At 46.2% G+C, this 21,928-nt stretch overlaps 2 protein-coding genes across 2 annotated transcripts; both read right to left on the reverse strand.

Annotated features, from left to right (window-relative positions):
* Positions 1-415: 415 nt before the first annotated feature.
* On the reverse strand, positions 416-4,313 carry LOC100999656 (keratin, type I cuticular Ha7). The gene is given in 9 exon segments (XM_031657081.1): positions 416-558; positions 942-1,162; positions 1,340-1,465; positions 1,546-1,707; positions 2,045-2,201; positions 3,030-3,112; positions 3,299-3,471; positions 3,474-3,500; positions 3,503-4,313. Coding segments are annotated over 9 exon segments (1,347 nt in total). The 5' UTR covers positions 3,792-4,313; the 3' UTR covers positions 416-449.
* Positions 4,314-16,883: 12,570 nt separating this feature from the next.
* LOC101021109 (keratin, type I cuticular Ha8) lies at positions 16,884-20,538 on the reverse strand. The gene is given in 14 exon segments (XM_031656965.1): positions 16,884-17,075; positions 17,276-17,305; positions 17,307-17,370; positions 17,373-17,415; positions 17,685-17,790; positions 17,848-17,889; positions 17,891-17,931; positions 17,933-18,044; positions 18,384-18,439; positions 18,441-18,512; positions 19,301-19,387; positions 19,572-19,690; positions 19,693-19,783; positions 19,785-20,538. Coding segments are annotated over 14 exon segments (1,263 nt in total). The 5' UTR covers positions 20,067-20,538; the 3' UTR covers positions 16,884-16,957.
* Between the last annotated feature and the right edge of the window lie 1,390 nt (positions 20,539-21,928).

Below are 21,928 nucleotides of genomic sequence, written 5' to 3' on the forward strand. Positions count from 1 at the left end.
CGCAAGGAGCTCCTGGAAGCAAGATGTCAGGGCCAGTGAGGACACAGGACCTGACGACCAGGACTCTCTGACACTTCACACACAACCAACACCAGGGGGACAGCACTTGGTGCAGGAAAGAGGTTTATTGACCATTTAATGCAGGGAACCCAGTGACATTTTAGGAGATTCTGAAACACTGGAATAGAACCAAAAGGACCAAGAAGAGACACTGGGAAAAAGAATCACTTTCATGGAAGATAATTACAACATTTCAGCAACAACAAAAAATACAGCTTAGAGGCATAGGCAGGGAGACACTCCTTGGAAGTGTCTGCTACCCGTTGATTTAGGGAAAATGCCTCAGTGAGTCTGGTCTTTCTGGAAGGAAGACTGAGCAAGGTGAAGGCACTCCTGACCCCAGTGCAACCAGTCTCAACCTCCTGCACAGGAACTTCAGGCCTTCAGAATCATCTCCCCATGCTGGCTCCATGGCCAGAGGAAGACCCACCGGTGACAGGGCCACAGCTTGGACAAGAAGTACAGGAGGCAGGCGTGGAGCAGGGATTGCAGGGGAGTCTGCAGGGAGAGAAAAAAAAAAGAGTTACATTAAAAAGATGTTTCAGTGATTGATGGACAAGGGTAAGACCAGGTGAAGGCTGGGCCTGCCACCAACAAGGCACACAGACCAGAGAATCTATACCAACAGTTCTTTCATCTGTGTCTTTCCACATCCAGGAGTCCTTGGGGAAGACTTGGTTTAGGGACCTGGCTACCATTTAGAGAACATTTTCTCAATAATCCAGTCTGCACAGACCAGGAGAGGTTAATGAGTCACTGAGCAGGAAAGCACAGGAAGGCTTGTTTATTAAGATGATATCTTCTGCAAGCACTTCCATCACCTCTGAGGAATTGCCTGACAGTCATGTGTGTGGTTTAGGAATTGCCCAGATTACACGTACTTGCAGTCCTCGCTCTCCAGAAGGTTCCGATACGTGGCAATCTCATTCTCCAGCCGAGCCTTCACGTCCAGCAGCACCTGGTACTCCTGGTTCTGCCGCTCCAGGTCAGCCCGGATCTCGGACAGCTGCTCCTCCACGTTGCTGATGAGGCTCTGCATCTGGGCCAGCTCTGTGCCGAAGCGGTCCTCAGCTTCACACAGGGAGTTCTGCAGACAGTCCTTCTGTAGTGGGAAATAAGGGGATAAAATGTACAAGGGCCCCAGGGAAACTGCTACATGCCCCGAATTTTGATGGTGATAACAGGTGGGAGAAACCTGGGCGGTGAGACCTCCAAAATAAAAGGCTACTAGGCCATGGCACGGGGCATTTGCAGTGCAGTGAGGGTGAAGGACACATACCAAGGTGTGCTGGGCTTGGCGCTCCACCTCCAGGGCATTCACCGTGCATCTCAGCTCCAGGATCTCCGACTGGCAGCACTGCAGCTCCTCGGAGCAGGACATGGCCTGCAGGCTGATGCCTTCAGACTAGAGCACAGAGAGACATAGTCACCTCCCTGCCCAGATGGAGGCCAGGTACCCCCTGCTTCTGTACCTCCTCCGTTCACCTGGGCTTGGAACCACTGTTCCACATCCTGGCGGTTGGTCTCCACCATGGCCTCATACTGAGCCCGCATCTCCCCCAGCACCCTGTTCAGGTCAATGGTGGGCTCAATGTCCAGCTCGATCCGGAGCTTCTCCCCCAGCTGACTCCTCAGAATCTTTACTTCCTGCAGAAAGGAGGAAGGGACAGACAGCCTATGTGAGGAGAGGACCTTTGATGGAGCAGACAGCACCAGGACTCTGACCCTGCAAGCAGTAGGAGGGGAGTCCCACACACAAGCAAATGGGAAAGTCTTGCTGAGAGTGCAGTGGGGAGAGCCCACCTGGACACCTTCCTCGTGCCCAAGGCAAGTCTGCACAGAGGACCACTGCACCCTCAGACTCACCTCAGCCCTGCATCCTGATGCCAGCTGAGCCCAGACAATGCTCTGAGAGCCCCGGGGCCAGGGAGCTCCCCTGTCTGCCCAGCACCCTCCCCGGGAGTCTGAGCAGCCAGGGCCACACCTGCTCATGGTTGCTCTTGAGGGACAGCTGCTCCTCCTTCAGGGACTCCTGCTGGGCCTCCAGGTCGGCCTTGGCCAGGGTCGCGTCATCCAGGAGCTTCTGCGTCCCACACTGGTCCGCCTCTACCAGCTGGCGTAGGGAGCGCTCACTCTCCAGCCTTCCATTACGGGAGGTACAGGGTCAACAGGAATGCCCCAAGAGCCCCTCTCGGCTGCCCTGCCTTCCTACCTCCCACACCACCTTGGATCCTCATTTGTTCACGTGGGCAATATACACTATGCTCAACCCTGTAGCTACAGAGTTTGTAGTCAGGACATTATGTCCATTGACTACATGGAAGACTGAGTCTCAGAAGCAAAACATGAGTTTTTCAGAATTCTATGCCCGGTTAATAGTAAATGCACGGACTCATCCTAAGTGTTCTGACTTCAAATGCAGCCTTTATTCTGCCATAATGGGAGTCATTTGGCCAGGAAAAAAGAATGGCTAAAAATAAGACTCTGGACCTTCAGTTTGCTGCTTTTCCTCTTTAGTTCATTATTTCTCATTGTTTTCCTGCTTTTCCCATTCATTCAAGCCCAACTCTTGCTACCAAGGAGCTTCAATGACAATTCCTCCAGCTGATGGATTTGGCCAAGAGTCAGTGAGTCTAGCAACAACCTACGCATTGACAGTTTATTTTTGTGATGACTCAATTTTACTTCCGATTGAAAAGCAAAATCCTCTTATCTTCTAGATGTAGGAGAAAATGACATAGGTTCTAACCAATCTAGACTATAGCCCTTCTTTTTCTTTTAATGCTTATATTCTCTTTCCTCCTATATAATGACCATTTCTAGCAATAGGCTAATTTAAGGTTTGGAGAGAAATATTCTTCTAGTCAAAAACTGTTTTTGAACACCTATAATATAGGCTGAGTAATGGGGCAGGCCCCTGGAAATACAGCAGGAGAGAAGTCACACTGGCCCTCCTCGGCCTGACTTACTTGATCCTAAAGTCATCAGCAGCCAGCTTGGCATTGTCAATTTGTACAATCAGCCTGGCATTCTCGGCCTTGCTGCACAGGATCTGAGGAAAACGGAAAGATGGTTCACACACAAAGCATCACACCTAAGCTCCCACCATGTGTGTGGTGTCTACACTCACGTCCAAGAGAAACCAAGAACCCAAAGCTCTTTGGACCTTATGTGGATTCCTCCTGCGAAGGCTTCTGCCTTCTCAGACCCAGCACACCCAAGCGATCCCACACCTCACCTTCTGCTGGAGCTCCTCGATGGTGCGGAAGTAGGACTGGTAGTCCGGGCACACAGTGGACTCGTGGCACTTGCTCCTCTCGAGGAGTGTGGCCTCCAGCTCCGCGTTCTCCCGCTCCAGCTGGCGCACCTTCTCCAGGTAGTTGGCCAGGCGGTCGTTCAGGAACTGCATGACTCCTTCTCATGGCCATTCAGGGTGTTTTGCCATAGTCTCATTAGATTCCAATGTTGCTACAGGAATGTGACAGGGTCCCTTGCAACGGACAAGCACTGTGGCAGGTCGGGGGCAGACAGAGGCTGGGGCGGCCCAGGGGAGTCGACCCCACACGGACTCGGTTGGCATGTGCCACGTTGGCCAAAAGGCACATGGGGGCAACGTTGGCCTCTGCCCCGAGCTGGCACCCAACATCGATGGTAGAGACAGAGACATTTCTTGCTCCAGGAGCCATGGTGCAAACCAGAGGGCATGAGGAGCTGCTGTAGGAGGAGGTCATGGTGTAGGGCTGAGACTGCACAGGAGCTCAGATCAGCTGGGAAGGCCGTGAGCCACTGAGACTGAGGCCCTCCTCTCCTCCCAGCCCTTTTATACCCCGTCCTGGGTGGGTGTTGGCTCCAATGCTTTGACCTCCTGCCTTGATTATCTACCTGTTATGGTGCCATCATCCTGTTACTCAGCTGCTGAGTTTACCATGAAAAGTTTCTCAGCTCATTAATGGAATGTTGACAAATCTGAGATGCTTCTTGGCTCTTTGAAATCAGGTTGGCTGTTGGTGGGAAGTCAGAGATTTGTTGTTTCTGCTCAACAAACAGCAGCAGTTGATTCAGGCCCCAAATGCTCTCTCTGGACTATGGTCTCTGTGGATGTGGTCACAATGAAGGCCCAAATCTTTCCGTCAGTAATTTGTGCAGCAGGAGAGACAGAGAACCAATGGGACCCAGTGGCTCTTTCGCCTGTGCAAGACTCAATCAGCCTTTCCTTTGAAGAGAAAATATCAGTTAATAAAACCAATGCATCTACTGATATTTGACGATTGAGAGGCGCCTTTTTTTTCTTTCTTCTTTCACATTGCATACTCCCCTGAGAAGCAATAAAACATCCAGAAGCATTGGTGCTAACTAAGTCTTGGTTGACTAGTCAGAATCAGCTATTCATTCATTTGCTCATTCATTCATCTGTTCAGCATGTTTCCTGAATATCCACCATAACTCAGGCAGTGTTCTGGTTGCTGGACACGCAGTGTCCCCTGTTCATCAGGAGTAAACAATGCCACTGAAATGTCTGGGTGTTCTACACAAAATTGAATGAGAACCATACATCAACAAGAGTTAGTGAAAGACAGGGGATCTATAGTTCTGGCCAAGGATGAATCTAGAAAAAAACTACTAACAAACAAACAAAAATCTTATTTGATCCAGGAAAGGGAGATTGGGCACAGAGCTCAAGCAGTATTCATACGAAAGGTCCAGAACTAACACTGATTGAGTGCATAGGTGTGCTAGGCCTTCTACTGTGTCCTTTCCTATCTAACCCTTACCACCTATGAGGTGGTTACTCATTGCCTCCATGCACAGACGAGAAAACTAGAGTGAAGTACATTTTCTGATTGACAGTTAGTGAACCATCAAAGGCTCGATTCAGCCTCATGTCTGCTAGGCTCATTCTCTTTTCACTTCGCCATGGCCCCCCGTGAGAACAACGGTGTCATTGCCCCGTCAGTGCTGGGTCTAAGGGGAGGGAAAGAAGAGGCTTAGTTACTGGGCGAGAAATTGTGGTGAAAAGAAAATTACTGAAGGTCTTTGTGTTCCAGCAAAGGAAAAGATTTAAATACTATGGCAGTGAGGACAAGAAATGCACATCAAAAAATTAAATGAGGCCGGGCACGGTGGCTCACGCCTGTAATCCCTGCACTTTGGAAGGCCAAGGCGGGCGGATCACCTGAGGTCAGGAGTTCGAGACTAGCCTGACCAACATGGAGAAACCTGGTCTCTACTGAAAATACAAAATTAGCCGGGCATGGTGGTGCATGCATGTAGTCCCAGCTACTCAGGAGGCTGAGGCAGGAGAATTACTTGAACCCGGGAGAACCCGGGAGGTGGGAGGTGGAGGTTTCTGTGAGCCAAGATTGTGCCATTGCACTCCAGCCTCAGCAACAAGAGTGAAACTTTGTCTCAAAAAAAAAAAAAAAAGTTACACTAGTTTGTAACATATGCATCATTTAAGACAGGGTGCGTTCTGAGAAATGTGTTGTTAGGAGATTTCTTCATTGTGGAAACATTATAGAGTGAACTCACACAAACCTAGATGGTAGAGCCTACTACACACCAGACTGTATACAGTACAGCCTATAGTGTCTGGCTACAAGCCTGTACAGCATGTTGCTGTACTGAGTATCACAGTCAACTGTAACACGGTAGTATTTGTGTAGCTGAACATAGAAAAGGTAATGCATTGCACTACAACATTATAACCACTTTGACATCACTAGACAATAGGAATTTTCAGCACCATTATAATCTCGTGGGACCACCGCCCATATATCTGATCTGTCATTGACAAAAACATTCTGACTGTATATCCCCAATCCCAGAGATCTCCAGTAGAGCTGGAGAACAAGTCAACCAATGACGGGGTGGCCAGGAGTCATCCCTCCCAAGTGGTAGAGGGAAACCAGAAGGACAATGGGACAAACTCTAAAAGGGTATAAATAACCTCTTTTTAAAAAATCCCAATAAGTGGGAAAGTAAATGGCTGATACTAGTAGCAAAACCTTAAATATTTGAAATTGACATACTGGAAATGAGCCATTATTAAGATTTTAAATGAAACTAATAGGATTTAGACATAAAATAGGAAGCAAAATACAGTAAACAGAAATAGTGTAGCCAAATATGCATCAAATATGCATTCCCTTCAGCTACACTTCTACAAGTTTTAGAAAAATCTTAGAAGAGGGGTGGGTGCAGGTCTTTTTTTTTCTGAGGACGGAGTCTCTCGCCTGTCTTCCAGGCTGAGTGCAGGGCCGGATCTCAGCTCACTGCAAGCCCTCACCCCGGTTCACCACTCCTCCTGCCTCAGCCTCCCGAAGTAGCTGGGACTACAGGCTCCCCACCTCGCCCGGCTAGTTTTTGTATTTTTTGGGGTAGAGACGGGGTTTCAACTGTGTTAGCCAGGATGGTCTCGATTCTCCTGACCCTCGTGATCCGCCTCAAGCCCCGCCTCCCAAAGTGCTGGGATTACAGGCTTGAGCCACCGCGCCCGGCGGGTGCAGGTCTTAATGCCGGGAAGCAACAACTTTGGGGGTGAATTTACTTGAATGGATTACAAATTGCATTGTTACACAGCTAAAAAAAACTTTATGTATGAAAAATGATAATAGCCTTACACTGAGTACAAATAATACTTAAAAGCATGTGAAGATGTGAGCATCTGTTATGTTACTTGTAAAAGAAAAAGTTTAGGGTTTTTTCCATACGTTATTGGGGTACAGGTGGTCTTTTTTCCATAAGTGATGGTATTTTTTTTCCATAAGTATTGGGGTATAGGTGGGTTACATGAGTAAGTTCTTTAGCAGTGATTTGTGAGATTTTGGTACACCCATCACCCAAGCAGTATACACTGCATCCTACTTGTAGTCTTTTATCCCTCACCCGCTCCCCTCCCCGCAAGTTCCCAAAGTCCATTGTATCATTCTTACGCCTTCGCATCCTCATAGCTTAGCTCCCACATATCAGTGAGAATATACGATGTTTGGTTTTCCATTCCTGAGTTACTTCACTTAGAATAATAGTCTCCAATCTCATCCAGGTCACTGCGAATGCCATTAATTCCTCCTTTTTATGGCTGAGTAGTATTTAATCATATATATGTACCACAGTTCCTTTTTTTTTTTTTTTTTTTAGATAGAGTTTCACTCTTGTAACCCTGGCTGGAGTGCAGTGGCACCATCTCAGCTCACTGCAACTTCCGCCTCCCAGGTTCAAGTGATTCTCCTGCCTCAGCCTCCCGAGTAGCTGGGATTACAGGTGCTGCAACCATGCCCGGCTAATTTTTGTATTTTTAGTAGAGAAAGGGTTTCACCATGTTGGCCAGGCTGGTCTTGAACTCCTGACCTCAGCTGATCCACCCACCTTGACCTCCCAAAGTGCTGGGATTACAGGTATGAGCCACTGTGCCCGGCCCACAGTTTCTTTATCCACTCGTTGATTGATGGGCATTTGGGTTGGTTCCGCGATTTTGCAACTGTGAATTGTGCTCCTTAAAATGTGTGTGTGCAAGTATGTGTTTTCCGCATAATGACTTCCCTTCCTCTAGAGTAGACACCCAGTGGTGGGATTGCTGGATCAAATGGTAGATCTACTTTTAGTTCTTTAAGGGATCTGCACACTGTTTTCCATAGTGGCTGTATAGTTTCCATTCCCCTCAGCAGTGTAGAAGTGTCCCTTGATCGCCGCACCCACGCCAACATCGACCGTTTTTGAGTTTTTGATGATGGTCATTCTTGCAGGAGCAAGGTGGTATCGCATTGTGATTTTGATTTGCATTTCCCTGATCATTAGTGATGTTGAGCATTTTTTTTAAAGTTTATATACATATCTTTTGAAGTATTGAAAGGAAACTAGTACTTTATATTCTTTATCATATCATGTTTTGTAATTGTTGAATATGTTCCTGTTTATTTTTCTATGTTCTGTTGTGTAGCTTAAGAAGTGTTTCAAAAAAAACAAACATATCTGAATGCATAAAATAAGAGTAAATGCCCTACAAGGTGTGATGCTGCATTATATATAAAACTGTGTGCGTATATTTTTAAAGAGCGTAAATACATCTTTGCTCTGAGAAAAAGTTGAACAAGCATCCCCATGAAAACCACAAGGGAGTCAGGGGATGTGGGTGTTGATGAAACCTGGGCTCTTGGAATTCTCTCAAGAAGATATAAGGGGTCTGGAATTCTTCCCAAGAGAAAAACCCACTCTGGGTCAACTGTGGCTCCAGTGGCCCTGAGGTCAGCCATGACTCATTCTTTACTGGGACAATCCTTAGAGGGCCTCTCCCTGCCAGGCCATCCCTCAGAGGCCTCTGGGTGAAATTTGCATTTTCCATCTTCAAAGACCCCTTTGTTCCTATCTTCCACCTCAACACATAGCATCACTATAATCCAGATAATTGAAGCATTAAAATTGTTCCCTTTGATTTGCTAAATAGGAACCGTCTCTTGACCCTATCCTCTGGCAGGATTTTATCCCATTGGCTAAAATCGTGGTTCCTTCTGTCTCAGAACATATGACACTAGTTATTTCTTAAGCATCACAGCTGAAGTTTTGCATCCTTTGCGTCCTGACACGCCTCTCCAAAGCTTGATTTCTGTCTCTGGCTTGGACTCTGCATGGTCCATTTTGCATAATGACATTGACACTGCCTGTCCTTTGTAAAGCAGAGGGCTCCTCTGATTTTCTTTGGTCTCAGAGGAACTGGCAGTAGGTGGAAAGCATGAGGCAGGTGTCTGGGATATACTCAGCTGTGCAGGTGGGAAAGAGCCCATCCTTGACATTGCAGATGATCAGCTGAGCCTCCTCTTGCTCCTCCCTTTTTTTTTTTTTTTTTTTTTTTTGCCTTGAGACAAAGTCTCGCTCTCTCACCCAGGCTGTAGTGCAATGGCACAATCTCGGTTCACTGCAACCTCCACCTCCTGGGTTCAAATGATTCTCCTGTCTCAGCCACCTGAGTAGCTGGGATTGCAGGCACCCACCACAACACCCAGCTAATTTTTGTATTTTTAGTAGAGACGGGGTTTCACCATGTTGGCCAGGCTGGTCTCGAACTCCTGACCTCGTGATCCACGCACCTCAACCTCCCAAAGTGCTGGGATTACAAGCTTGAGCCACTGCACCTGGCCCTTTTGCTCCTCTTTAAAAAGAGCTCCTGGCCCCTGAAAACAAACATATATGCCAAGTTATATGAAGGGAAGTATCAGAAATGAAGAGAGAAGAGAGAGGTAGTCCTGCAGCCCTCCTTCCTTCACAGGGGCCACCTCTTCTCTTAAGGAGTAAAAGATTTTGAGCTATAATCTGTCTTCAGGCAGAGGGGAGACACTGGGTTCAGAACAGCATCACTTGGTGCCACGGTGCAGAACTCAGAGACTGTTCTGATGCATCTCTGAGTGAGAGAGAAGCAGAGGCACTGGGCGGCCCACAGGGTGTGAGTCTGATCTGCAGCCACCTGCTCCAGCTGCAGGGGAAAAATTCTGAAGACACCTAAGGAAACAAGGGCTACCCACACACCGCATCCTGATGTGAATTAACGCCAGGAAAACACCTGCAAACCACGACCAGGGTGTGTCCTGATACCACTGTGCCTGCAAGGCTCTCAGACATGCTGGGTGAGAACAGAGTCTGAGGAAGGATACCCCGAAACAGCTTTATGATTTCAAAAGTCCACCTCATAAGGCTTTGAAACAAAAAAAAAAAGTCACTACTTTCTTTTCTATTCAATAGGATTTTAAAATCTAGTTACTTGGGAAACTTTGATTTGATTTTAAGTATTTTTTAAATTATTATTCTGCTATTCTGCTTTATTCTTTCTTTCTTTCTTTCTTTCTTTTTTTTTTTTTTTTTTGAGATGGAGTTTTGCTCTTGTTGCTCAGGCTGGAGAGCAGTGGTCTGATCTTGGCTCACTGCAACCTCCGCCTCCTGGGTTCAAGAGATTCTCCTGCCTCAGCCTCCTGAATAGGTGGGATTACAGGCATATGCCTCCATGCCCAGCTAATTTTTTGTGTTTTTAGTAGAGATGGAGTTTCACCATGTTAGCCAGGCTGGTCTCCAACTCCAGACCTCAGGTGATCCACCCACCTTGGTCTCCCAAAGTGCTGGGATTACAGGAGTGAGCCACAGCACCCTGCCTATTTTGCTTTATTCCTATCCCAGGTCTTAAGGTCATCAGAGACTAAATACTGAGAAAAATATCTTCATGTTCCCTCCCCTTTGTTCCCTGATCCTAGAGTTTCTTTGTCGACATGCTAGCACAGGACATTTCCCCTTATTTACCTCATACCAAGACCTAATACAAAATCCTTTAATGCAGCATAGTAGAGGTTTAAGACAATTAACTTTGGAGCCAGACTGCCTGGGTTCAGATTCTGGTTCTATCATTTATTAGCTGTGTGAACTTGGGCTGGTGACTTGACGTTTCTGTGCCTCAATTTCTGCTTATGCACAATGGAGTGGCAATAGCACCTAGCTAATGGATTTAAGTTTTAAAAAATTGATACCTGTAAATCATGTAAAATAGTGTCTAGCACAGAGTACACGGTAAGCACTAAATAAGTGTTGTGTTTTTCAGTGGATTTTACTGGTGTGTTTACATGCTTACACCATTCATAATTCAAAAATGCTTATTAAATTAGTTATTTTTTACTTATTTAAGTTAGCAAAGATCAGAAGTTTAGTCTTACTAAAAAACTTTTGCACAGCAAAAGAAACAACAGAGTAAAAATACAACCTACTGAATGGGAGAAAGAATTGTAAATCATATATCTGATAAAGGGTTAGCCTCCAAAATACATGAGGAAGTCCTACAACTCAACTGTAAAAAATAAAAATAAAAAAAATTTAATTAAAAATGGGCTAAGGACTTCTACAGACATTTCTCTAAAGTAGACATACAAATGGCCATCAGATATATGAAAAAATGCTCAAAGTCACTAGCCATAAGGGAAATGCAAATCAAAACCATGAGACATCCCTTCACAACACTCAGGATGGCTACTATCAAAAAAAAAAAAAGGCAACATGTATTAGTGAGGATATAAAGGAGTTGGAACCATTGCACACTGTTGGGAAAATGTAAAATGACACAGCCACTATGGAAAACAGTATGGAGATTCCTCAAAGAATTAAAAATAGAATTACCATATGATCCAACAATCTCACGTCTGGGTATTTATCCAAAAGAATCGAAATCGGGATCTCAAAGGGATGTTAGTTAACACTCCTGTCGTCCTTGCAGCAGGAGTCACAACAGCCAGAATGTAGAAACAACATAAATGTCCATTGACAGATAAATAGAAAAAGAAACCGGTATGTGCAAACACTGGACTACCATTCAGCCCTTAAAAAGGAGGAAATTCTGCAATACGCAATGTGAATAAACCCTGAAGACGTTATGCTAAATGAAATAAGCCAATCACAGAGAGACAAATACTGCACGATTCTGCTTATATGAGGTATCTAAAATAGTTTGATTCAATCCTGAAGACATTATGCTAAATGAAATAAACCGATCACAGAAAGACAAATGCTGCATAATTCTGCTTATACAAGGTATTTAAAATAGGCAAATTCATAGAATCAAAGAGTGGAATGGTGGTTTCCAGAGACTGGGGGAAAAGGGGAAATGGAAAGTTACTAATCAATAAATATAAAGTTCCAGGCAAGTGAGATGAGTAAGGCCTAGAGCTCTACTGCACTGCATTGCACCCAGAGTCCATAGAAATTTATTGTACACCTAAAGTTTTATTAACAGGGTGGTTCTCAGGTGTTCTTTCTATGATAAAGTAAAATAAAACAGAATAGATTAATGTCATGATTGTAGCAAAATATAGAAAACATGCACTTTCATACACTGTTGAGGGGGAAAATAAGTTGTATAACCTCTTTACAAAATAGTTCAGCAGTATCTGTTAAAATTACAAATGCATTTTTTTTTGAGACGGAATATCGCTCTGTTGCCAGGCTAGAGTGCAGTGGCATGATCTCGACTCACTGCAACCTCCACCTCCTGGGTTCAAGCAATTCTCCTGCCTCAGCCTCCCAAGTAGCTAGGACTACAGGCACTCACCACCATACCTAGCTAATTTTTGTATTTTTAGTAGAGACAGGGTTTCACCATGTTGGCCAGGATGGTCTCGATCTCCTGACCTCGTGATCCACCTGCCTCGGCTTCCCAAAGTGCTGAGATTACAGGCATGAGCCACTGTGCCCGGACATACACTATCAACCAATAATTTCCCCCTATAGGAATTTATCCTATAGACGTACTTACATAGACAGAAGTATAAGGATAAAAAGTATAAGGGTAACCTATAGAAGTCCTTGGTGTGTTAGGCCAGAAACCATCTCTACTGTTTTGTGCCCCCCTTCAGCCTACGGATTTCCCCTCAATGTCCCCTCAGTCCATTCCTCTGTGTCTTTCAGGGGACCATTTTCTACTGGTGCTAAGCTGTAGATGGTCATGGGGCAAAGGTACAGTAAGTAGAAAGGAGAAAAGCACAATCATAGGAACCTGAAGAGTGAATGATTTAGGAATTAGGGAAAATATTAAATTCTGAATAAGTCATTGTAGAACTATTCATTTGGCCCACTTCATGAATTATGCGCAGTAAAATAGGGAAATACTGACAACGCTGTTTCATTTTCCTCATTAAAAATACAATAGTATTGTGACTGGGCCTGGTGGCTCACACCTGTAATCCCAGCAGTTTGGGAGGCTGAGGCAGGCAGATCACCTGTCAGGCGTTCAGGACCAGCCTGGCCAACATGTAGCAGTAGTAGTAGTAGCGAAACCTCATCTCTACTAAAGTACAAAAATTAGCTGGGCATAGTGGCACATGCCTGTAGTCCCAGCTACTCCGGAGGTTGAGGCAGGAGAATTGCTGGAACTCAGGAGGTAGAGGTTACAGTGAGCTGAGGTAGCGTTGCTGCACTCCAGCCTGGGCGACAGAGAAAGACTCCATCTCAAAAAAAAAAAAAAAAAATTCCAGTAGTATTGAATACTCTGATTTTGAAAGGTTCTGAAAGTCAAGTCTATCCCTGAGAGTTTATGTTTCTCAGCTCAAGAGATACCTTCAAGGGGAAGCTTTCTCCAGCATCGCTGAGCATTCAATCAATTCCTCTTCTCTCTACTCACACTGACCCTTAGTTTACCTTGAATGTAACCCTCTTCATTCTGTTGTTAGTGTTGTTGGAAATCCCTTGGAAGCAGGAATTTTATCTTACTTACTGCTTTTGTCTTGTTCGTCTCTGTAATTCCCAGTATATCATCTGATGTAACAAAGCACTCAATCAATAAAAACAGAAGTGACTAAAGGAGCTCAGCTCTGGAGCAAATCATACTCAGTTTTATCCTTCGCCGCATCCGGTGCATGGTGATACTCAGTAACTGTGTGCTGAGGGAACGCCTGCATGCGTGCATGAATAGACATAGCATAAAGCCGAACCGTAGCATGTTGCACCAATGATACAAAATCCTCGACTTCTAAACTCTGTGGTGCTAAATCAAGTCAGAATTAAGGCAAGACTTGTTTTCATTTAAAAATATATTTATATGAAAAGTCCTACAGAACATTCAAAGGTAGATCACATTTAACTTTGCATTTATCCCATGTCCTTTTATGAAAAGAAGAGAATTATATAAATTGGCTGTCTGGCCACCTTAAAGCCCACAACTGCTTCATCCCACCACTCGTGCAGGCAATCTCTGGAAAGAGAAGAGCCAGTTCATTTGGTTTTACATCACTGGGAAGGGCTCTTCTCTGCTAATGACATACTCTGCCTTCAAGAGTCAGTGTTTAACGCTTCTCAGACACTGATACTGACCCTTAAAATGTTCAACACAGACTTAGCAACAGTTGGGTAGCAATGAACTCAGGGCAGGGTCGCTGGTTTAGGAAACTGACTTTTATAACTGTCCTTCTATAAATCTTGCTCTAAACAAACCCACGTCTGTCTCCTTTCCAAATCACACTGTGTCGGTGACCCTGAGAAACAGGGGCATCCAAGGCTCACATTGCAGGATCTCCCTTTAAAAGGCAGCTTAGAGCCACTTGAAGGAACCCGGATGAGATACTCAGGTGATGTCATACAGTAAGAGTTGATTTGCAGCCAGAGCAATCTAGGTCCAAGTCCTGGCTCAAACGCTTGCTAAATGCGTACCTTCAGTCAAGTTATTTAACCTTTGTGAGCTTCATCTTTCAGAAGCAGTTCTGATGTCTGCCCTCCGAGAGTGCTGTAGTGCGGCACTCCGTTCTCAGAGGGAAGAGACGGCCTTTAACGCCAGGCAGGAGGAAACCACTGCTGCATAAAACTCCACTTGAAAACTGTGCAGTTACTTTCAAATGTTTATTTTAACAATCGAAGAGAAAGAAAGCAAAAGCAGGCCTCAAGGGATGTAGATGCTGCTGTTGGTAGTAAGGCAGGAAATCTACCAGGTACAGTCAGGAGACAGAGGCTGGCCTGAAGCAGGAGATGCTTTTCTAAAAAGCAGCATCTCCAAGAGACACATCAACACCACAGGTCCCGTGTTCATTTGCTTCTCTTCTCAGAAAAAGTCGCCCCTGTAGAGGAAGCTTTCTAACTCAGATCATGAAGGAGAAAAAAGAAACAAAAAAGCCAGTTTCCTGAAAGATTCTTGTTCTTGCTTCATAACATAGCCTAGTCAGTCAGGTTCAGACAAAATGACTTGGTAGCATGAGAGGGTCTTCCAGAAGGACACGCCTTGCCACCAGGCCCACGTTTAGCACTTCAAGCTGAAGCCCCCCAATGCAACTAGACAGTTCCTTCCCTAGGAAAAGGAGGCTGGCTTGAACCATGCCTTTACTCTGACATCAGCGGTCCATGTCACTTCTCCATTTCCCCTGGTTGCTTTTTCTCCGATGAAGCTACAAGACGTGATGAGGAGTGAGACTAAACTCAGAGCTATTTTTCCAATGAAAACTAGCTGGTAATTGCATTCAGAAATCAGGACCACAAATGGGCTTCATCTGCATTCCCCCGGAGTCTCCAAATTGAAGTTCTGCAGGGATCATAATGGCCCTTGGAATTACTGAGTGCCTCACAAGACTCAGGTGTGTTCTCCCATCACTTTAACCCTGGTGAACCCAAAGGGGAAAAATGGAAACAACATCACCCATGAAAGTGGATCCTCTCCCCTTGGATGGTCTCAATAGAAAGGAGTTGCTAAGAAGGTTCTGCCCCTCAAAGCAAAGTTTTCTCATTCTTTGGCCTAATGCAAATACTCAAATACAGTCTGCTCTGGGAAGCAAGTTATTATGTGCACCATTTTGTTTCTGATTAAATTTAGATGCTAGAGGAAATTCATTTACCTGCCTGTACGAAGAAGCCTGAGGTTACGGGTGGCCCTTAAACCTGGCCATGTGGGTCAGCCTCTGCACTCCTTAAACATTATACAATCAATACTGGCTCCAGGTGAGGTTTCTTTGTGTGCTTTCTCCTTTTCAAGGTATTTTTATTTCTGTTATCTTAGAATCCATGACAGATCTGAGATATAAGTATGAACAATAACATTATCCCTGTTTTACCGCAGGAGAAAAAAAATGCTGAGGCTTAGGTGTGTGAAGTGATGATTCGAAAATCCCACAACAAGTCAGAGATAAAGTCAGGACTAGACGTGTTCGTTCTTTCAACAGATATTTATTAAGCATCTATTGTGTACCAAGCAGTGGGCTAGGCTCTGGGGATGCAGAAATGAACAATTGCTAATCTTGGGTAAGCATTTTGATTGGGAAAACAATAGATACAGAGGCAAGTTCAGCTGTTGGCGTTGCTAATGAGCAGGACAGAGTGCCAGGGCTGTGAGTCCTTTAGGCTGGTAACCAAACAGGAGTTCTCAGAGGAAAGAAACTTTCAGCTGACCTGAACATTTATAAGGAGGGGGAAGAGCACCCCAGAGGGAACGAAGAGCAGGGACAGGTCTCCAGGCATGTCCAAGGAACAGAAAGGCCAGTGTGGTTGAATCGTGGTAAGGAAGGTAGAGAGCATGAAGACAAGAGGTGGAAGCACATCATACTTAGCAAATCTCTACCCATAAATCAATAGGTTTCAATACTTCAGGAGAAAATACTAGAAAAAAATGAAGTCATTGTTCAGATTTTAGACTGGAAGAATTAGACAGGGACAGGGGTTATAGCCAGACAAGTCTTGAGAATCAGAATTTATAGAGACAAAAAAAGAAAAATTTCTTAATCTGAACGTTCCTTTCACATAGAAAGAAGCTATGGAAGCCATATGTAAGAGGCTGTGTTGCCACAGAAGGGGCAAGCCTGGTCCTTTGTCAAAGCTAGAACCCCTGAAGTAGAAAGACTCAGAATTTGATACAAGGAAAGTTTCCACTTAATCAGCTTCCAAGGTAGGGAGGCAGGACGATAGAAGAAGGGAATTAGAAAAGACAGGGTCAGGTACAAATCTGGTTCTATTTCCCTCTCCCTGGGGCCATAATCCAGGCTGGCAACGTTAGAAACAACCCAAGAAATGTGGGAATCTCAGACAGTAAAGTCTGTTCTTCACTTCCTTTGTCATAAACTATAAAAAAATTCAAGTTAAAGTTGGTGTTCTTGAAGTGCAAGTGCAATTTTAAATCATGCCGTATTCCTACTTCAAATTGCTTTTCAACCTTATGCCTCTCCAATCCAGATATTCTGAGCCACCATGAGTGGCTGCAATCCAGCCACTGAGGGCATAGAGCTCACCTGGGAAAACCAAGAGCGGGAAAGGAAGGATTTTCATCAAGATTCCACCATCCCTGGTATCTCATAGCCTTTGGACAGGCCTATACATACAGAAAGTTAGAAGCCAAATTTTCTAAAGGTATAACAAGCATCTCTCTTTGGGTATCCCTCGCCTTAGCCAGCCCCTGCGGGTCCACAGGAATTCAGAATCGGCTTCCAGTGGTGCTGGCTCCACAGGTGGTGCAGGGGCCACAGCTTGAGCGAGGAGCACAGGGGGCGGTCACACAGGAGGGAGGCGTGGAGCATGGATTGCAGGGGAGTCTGCAGAGAGAACAAGGTGAGGGAAGTGAGAGGCAAGGAAGGAATGGGGTCTCAGTGCCATGTGGGGGCATAAGGAAGGGGTCCCTACTGCAAAATAACAGTGGATGGTCATTCTATGTAGAGACAGCCCTTCTGCTGCCCTGAGGACCTCCTTGAGGTGGGTAATAGATTTGGCCGAGATTGCCCAGATCCCTGCGTACTTGCAGTCCCTGGCTCTCCAGAGGTTCCGATCGTGGCAGTCCTGTTCTCTGGCGAGGGCTTCCGTCCAGCAGCACCTGGTACTCCTGGTTCTGCGCTCCAGGTCAGCCAGGATCTCGGACGGCTCCTCCTCCCGCGTTTGCTGGTGAGTGCATCAGGCCAGCTCTGTGCGGTCCTCAGCTTCACAGGGAGTTCTGCAGACAGTCCCTTCTGTAGTGGGAAATAAAAGGGGATAAAATGTACAAAGGGCCCAGAGCCACTACATGCCCAATTTGATGGCGGTGATAACAGGTGGGAGAAACCTGGGGTGAGACCTCCCAAAATAAAGGCTACTGGGCGCTGCTTACATGAGGCATTTGCAATTGCAGTGAGGGTGAGGACACATACCAAGGTGTGCTGGGCCCAGCTCACCTCCAGGGCATTCACCCGTGCATCTCCCAGCTCCAGGATCTCCGACTGGCACTGCAGCTCCTCCGGGCAGGACATGGCCTGCAGGCTGATGCCTTCAGACTAGAGCCTCAGAGACATAGTCCTCCCTGCCCAGATGGGAGGCCGGTACCCCCTGCTTCTGTACCTCCTCCGTTCCTGGGCTTGGAACCACTGTTCCACATCCTGGGTTGGTCTCCACCATGGCCTCGTGCCCCAGACCCGCATCTCCCCAGCACCCTGTTCAGGTCAATGGTGGGCTCAATGTCCAGCTCGATCCGGAGCTTCTCCCCAGTTGACTCTCAGAATCTTGCTTCCTTGCAGAAGGAGGAAGGGACAGACAGCCTGTGTGAGAGGGGCCTTTGATGGGCAGACAGCACCAGGACCCTGACCCTGCAAGCAGTAGGAGAGGGAGTCCCACACACAGCAAATGGGAGAAGTCTTGCTGAGGGAGTGCAGTGGGAGGCCACCCTGGACACCTCCCTCGTGCCCAAGGCAAGTCTGCACAGAGGACCACTGCACCCTCAGACTCACCTCAGTCCTGCATCCTGATGGCAGGCCCAGACAATGCTCACAGAGCCCGGGGCCAGGGAGCTCCCCTGTCACTGCCCAGCACCCTCCCAGTCTGAGCAGCCAGAGGGGCCACCTGCCTACTTTCATGGATTTGCTTTCTTGAGGGACAGCTGCTCCTCCTTCAGGGACTCCTGCTGGGCCTCCCAGGTGAAGCCTTGGCCAGGGGTCAGCGTCATCCAGGAGCTTCTCGTCCACACTGGTCACGCCCTCTACCAGATGGTGGGGAGCTCACTCTCCAGCCTTCCGTCACGGGAGGTACAGGGTCAACAAGAATGCCCCAGAGCCCCTCTCGGCTGCCCTGCCTTCCTACCTCCCACACCACCTTGGATCCTCATTTGTTCACTGTTTAGCCCTCTGGCCTCGAAGGTGAATTAGACACAGCCCCCCTTCTCAAAGAGCTCATGGTCTAATGAAGCAATCACAACACTACATTGCACAATATACATTTTTGCCATTGTATTCTGTGGCAACTGCAGTTCAGGAAGATGAACTGACTTGCCTAAGATCATGCATCTTGGGACCAACACTCGTGCCATTGCGGGGACTGTCAGTTACCGAAGATAAGCAATAGCCAGGTGCCTGATCGTGATCTGCGGCTCCTTATGCCTTACTTTTCAGCTGTCTTCCCCTCTCTCATTTTTGCCTAGGTACCTTATGCCTGGTACCCTAGGGCTCCATAATTAAATCTGAACGAAGACTCATCTGTAAACGACTTCTCTGACTTATATATGAAACCCAATGGCTGTCTTGCTCAGTTCATCCTTGAAATCCCCTCATTTTGCTCCTGGTGAATGAACTCAGGCTCCCTTATCCTCCATTTTAGGGAAATAAATGAAGAAGGACAAACATATATGCTTGGATTAATGAGGAGTTTTCCCTTCCATCTTTCATCAGCTTTGATTGTAATGAAAATTTTACTGTGGAGAATCTAGCAAGGAAGACAGGACAAACATTCACTCACTCAACAAGTATTTGGGCACTGGGATGGAGGGTGGGGAGGGAGTCACCCTGGACCTCCTCCACCTGACTTACTTGATCCTAAAGTCATCGGCAGCCAGCTTAGCATTGTCAATTTGTACAATCAGCCTGGCATTCTCGGCCTTGCTGCACAGGATCTGAGGAAAACAGAAAGACGGTTCACACACAAAGCATCATACTCTAAGCTCCCACTCCATGTGTGGTGTCTACCCTCATGTCCAAGAGAAACCAAGAACCCAAAGCTCTCTGGACCTTATGTGGATTCCTCCTCGCAGAAGGCTTCACCATCCTCAGACCCAGCACACCCAAAGCGATCCACACCTCACACCTTCTGCTGGGCTCCTGCGATGAGTGCCCGGAGTAGGACTAATAGTCCGAGGGCACACAGTGGACTTCGTGGCGCTGTCCTCTCAGTGTGGCCTCCAGCTCAGCGTTCTCCGCTCCAGCTGGTAGCACCTTCTCAGGTAGTTGGTGAAGTGATGGTTCAGAACTGCGCGGTCTCTTCTGTAGCCATTCAGGGTGGTGCCACCCTTAGGCACCACAGATTCCAATGTTGCCTGGAATGTGACAGGTCCCTGGCAAGGGACAAGCATTGTGGCAGGTTGGGGGCAGACAGAGGCTGGGGCGGCCCAGGGGAGTCGACCCCACGCGGTCTCGGTTGGCATGTGCCACGTTGGCCAAAAGGCACATGGGGGCAGCGTTAGCCCTCTGCGGGGCAGCACCCAGCGTCGATGCTTGAGAGACAGAGACATTTCTTGCTCCAGGAGCCATGGTGCAAACCAGAGGGCATGAGGAGCTGCTGTAGGAGGAGGTCATGGTGTAGGGCTGAGACTGCACAGGAGCTTCAGATCAGCTGGGAAGGCCGAGCCACTGAGACTGAGGCCTCCTCTCCTCCCAGCCCTTTTATACCCCGATCCTGGGTGGGTGTTGGCTCCAATGCTTTGACCTCCTGCCTTGATTATCTACCTGTTGTGGTGCCATCATCCTGTTACTCAGCTGCTGAGTTTACCATGAAAAGTTTCTCAGCTCATTAAAGGAACGTTGACAAATCTGAGATGCCTCTTGACTCTTTGAAATCAGGTTGACTGCTGATGGGAGGTCAGAAGGTTTTTATTATTTTTCAAAGAAGCAAAGTTATTTTAGCCATCAGATGCTTAGACCTTGACTGGGTTTGGCCTCTTTATGGATGTGTCCACTCTGGAGACACAAACTTTCCTGTTGGTCAGTGGTGTAGCAGGAGGACTAACCCTTGTAATGGCAATGGTTCTCACTTGGGTTAAGACTCAACCAGCCTTCCCTATCCAGGGAAGAAACTGAGTCTTGGTATTGGTGGATGTTATGGCCTTGGGTTATCAAGAAGTCCTACATGTCTTCTTTCTTTAATTGGTTGCCTTTCAGACTCACTTTGAGGAGCAACAAGACTTAGATGAATCCATTCACTCAACACACATCCCCTGGCTATGTCCCATTTGTCAGGCACCTTGCTGACACTTGACATATAGTTGGTTAAGCACAGAACAGTTCCTGTCATTGGGGAACAACTGTAACTTGGATAGATGTGATGTTTCAAACAAGGTATCTGAGAAGCTCATGAAAATGAGGATGACTCCGAAAACCATGGTTTATCTCGACCAAGAAGGCAAGCTCAAGAAGCCAGAAAAAAACAAAAAGAAATGAGCAATAATCTTACTGAACCTCAAATAAGAACTTTGAGAAAAGAACTCATGAAAGCCAAAGAACATTGAGTGATCAGAGCCTCTGTGGGCTCTCTTCATACCTTGCTTCCTTGATTCTAAAATCCGTCATGAGCCTTCACCCTATGAGGTAGGGGATTGAGCAGTGATACCTTTTAATCTTTACTTCCAACCTGGGAGGTGGGTACTCTTAATTTTACAAAATAAATAAATAAGCCATTGAGGACAAGAGATGTGAAGTCATTTTTCTAAGATCAACCTCACTATAAAGTATAAAGCCTATTCTCAACATCAGCTTCTTTCAACTGCAGAAGCTATTTCTTCACCTTGACTACCACCAAATCTCCCACCCCCAAGGATAACTACTGTGTCATTGCTAGAACTAAGAAGGATTCAAAGGCCTAGAAACCGGGCAAGAAGTTGAAGTGAAGATGTAAAACAAAAATCTGACGTTGTGTATTTTTCCCTTTGTATCTCAGAAAATACCTCAGATGTGGAAGTATTGATACAATAAAACAGAGTTTCTCCAAGGGCTAAATCAGAATATGCCAGGGGAAAACCCTGTCTCTAAAATGGTTATATTACACATTCCACATTTAGATAGTTCTTGGTACTAGGGATCCAAGACACATGACTGCTGAGATCCCAAAAGTTTTCTTCCAAAATTTGTGACAGTAGATACATAGACCCCTGAGACTGAGAAAAACCTAATGTGGAACAATCCAAAGTGATTATAACTAGAAGTTACGGAAAATGAGTTTTTGCCAAGTCCCCTGAGCATTGAACAAAAGCTGAACATACATCTCTATAGGGATCAGATGTGCATACGTGAAACACAGGCTATTGGAGTTCTATCAAGAAGAAAAACAGAATTTGAGCATTCAGTCCAGATTGGGTTTCTAGTCAGAGCTCACCAATCAATAACCCTTTACAGACAGCATCATTGGGAGACATCACCAGGGCAGGCTGTCCCATCCTCCAGAG

Source organism: Papio anubis, chromosome 17, assembly GCF_008728515.1.
Source record: "Papio anubis isolate 15944 chromosome 17, Panubis1.0, whole genome shotgun sequence".
NCBI lineage: Eukaryota > Metazoa > Chordata > Mammalia > Primates > Cercopithecidae > Papio > Papio anubis.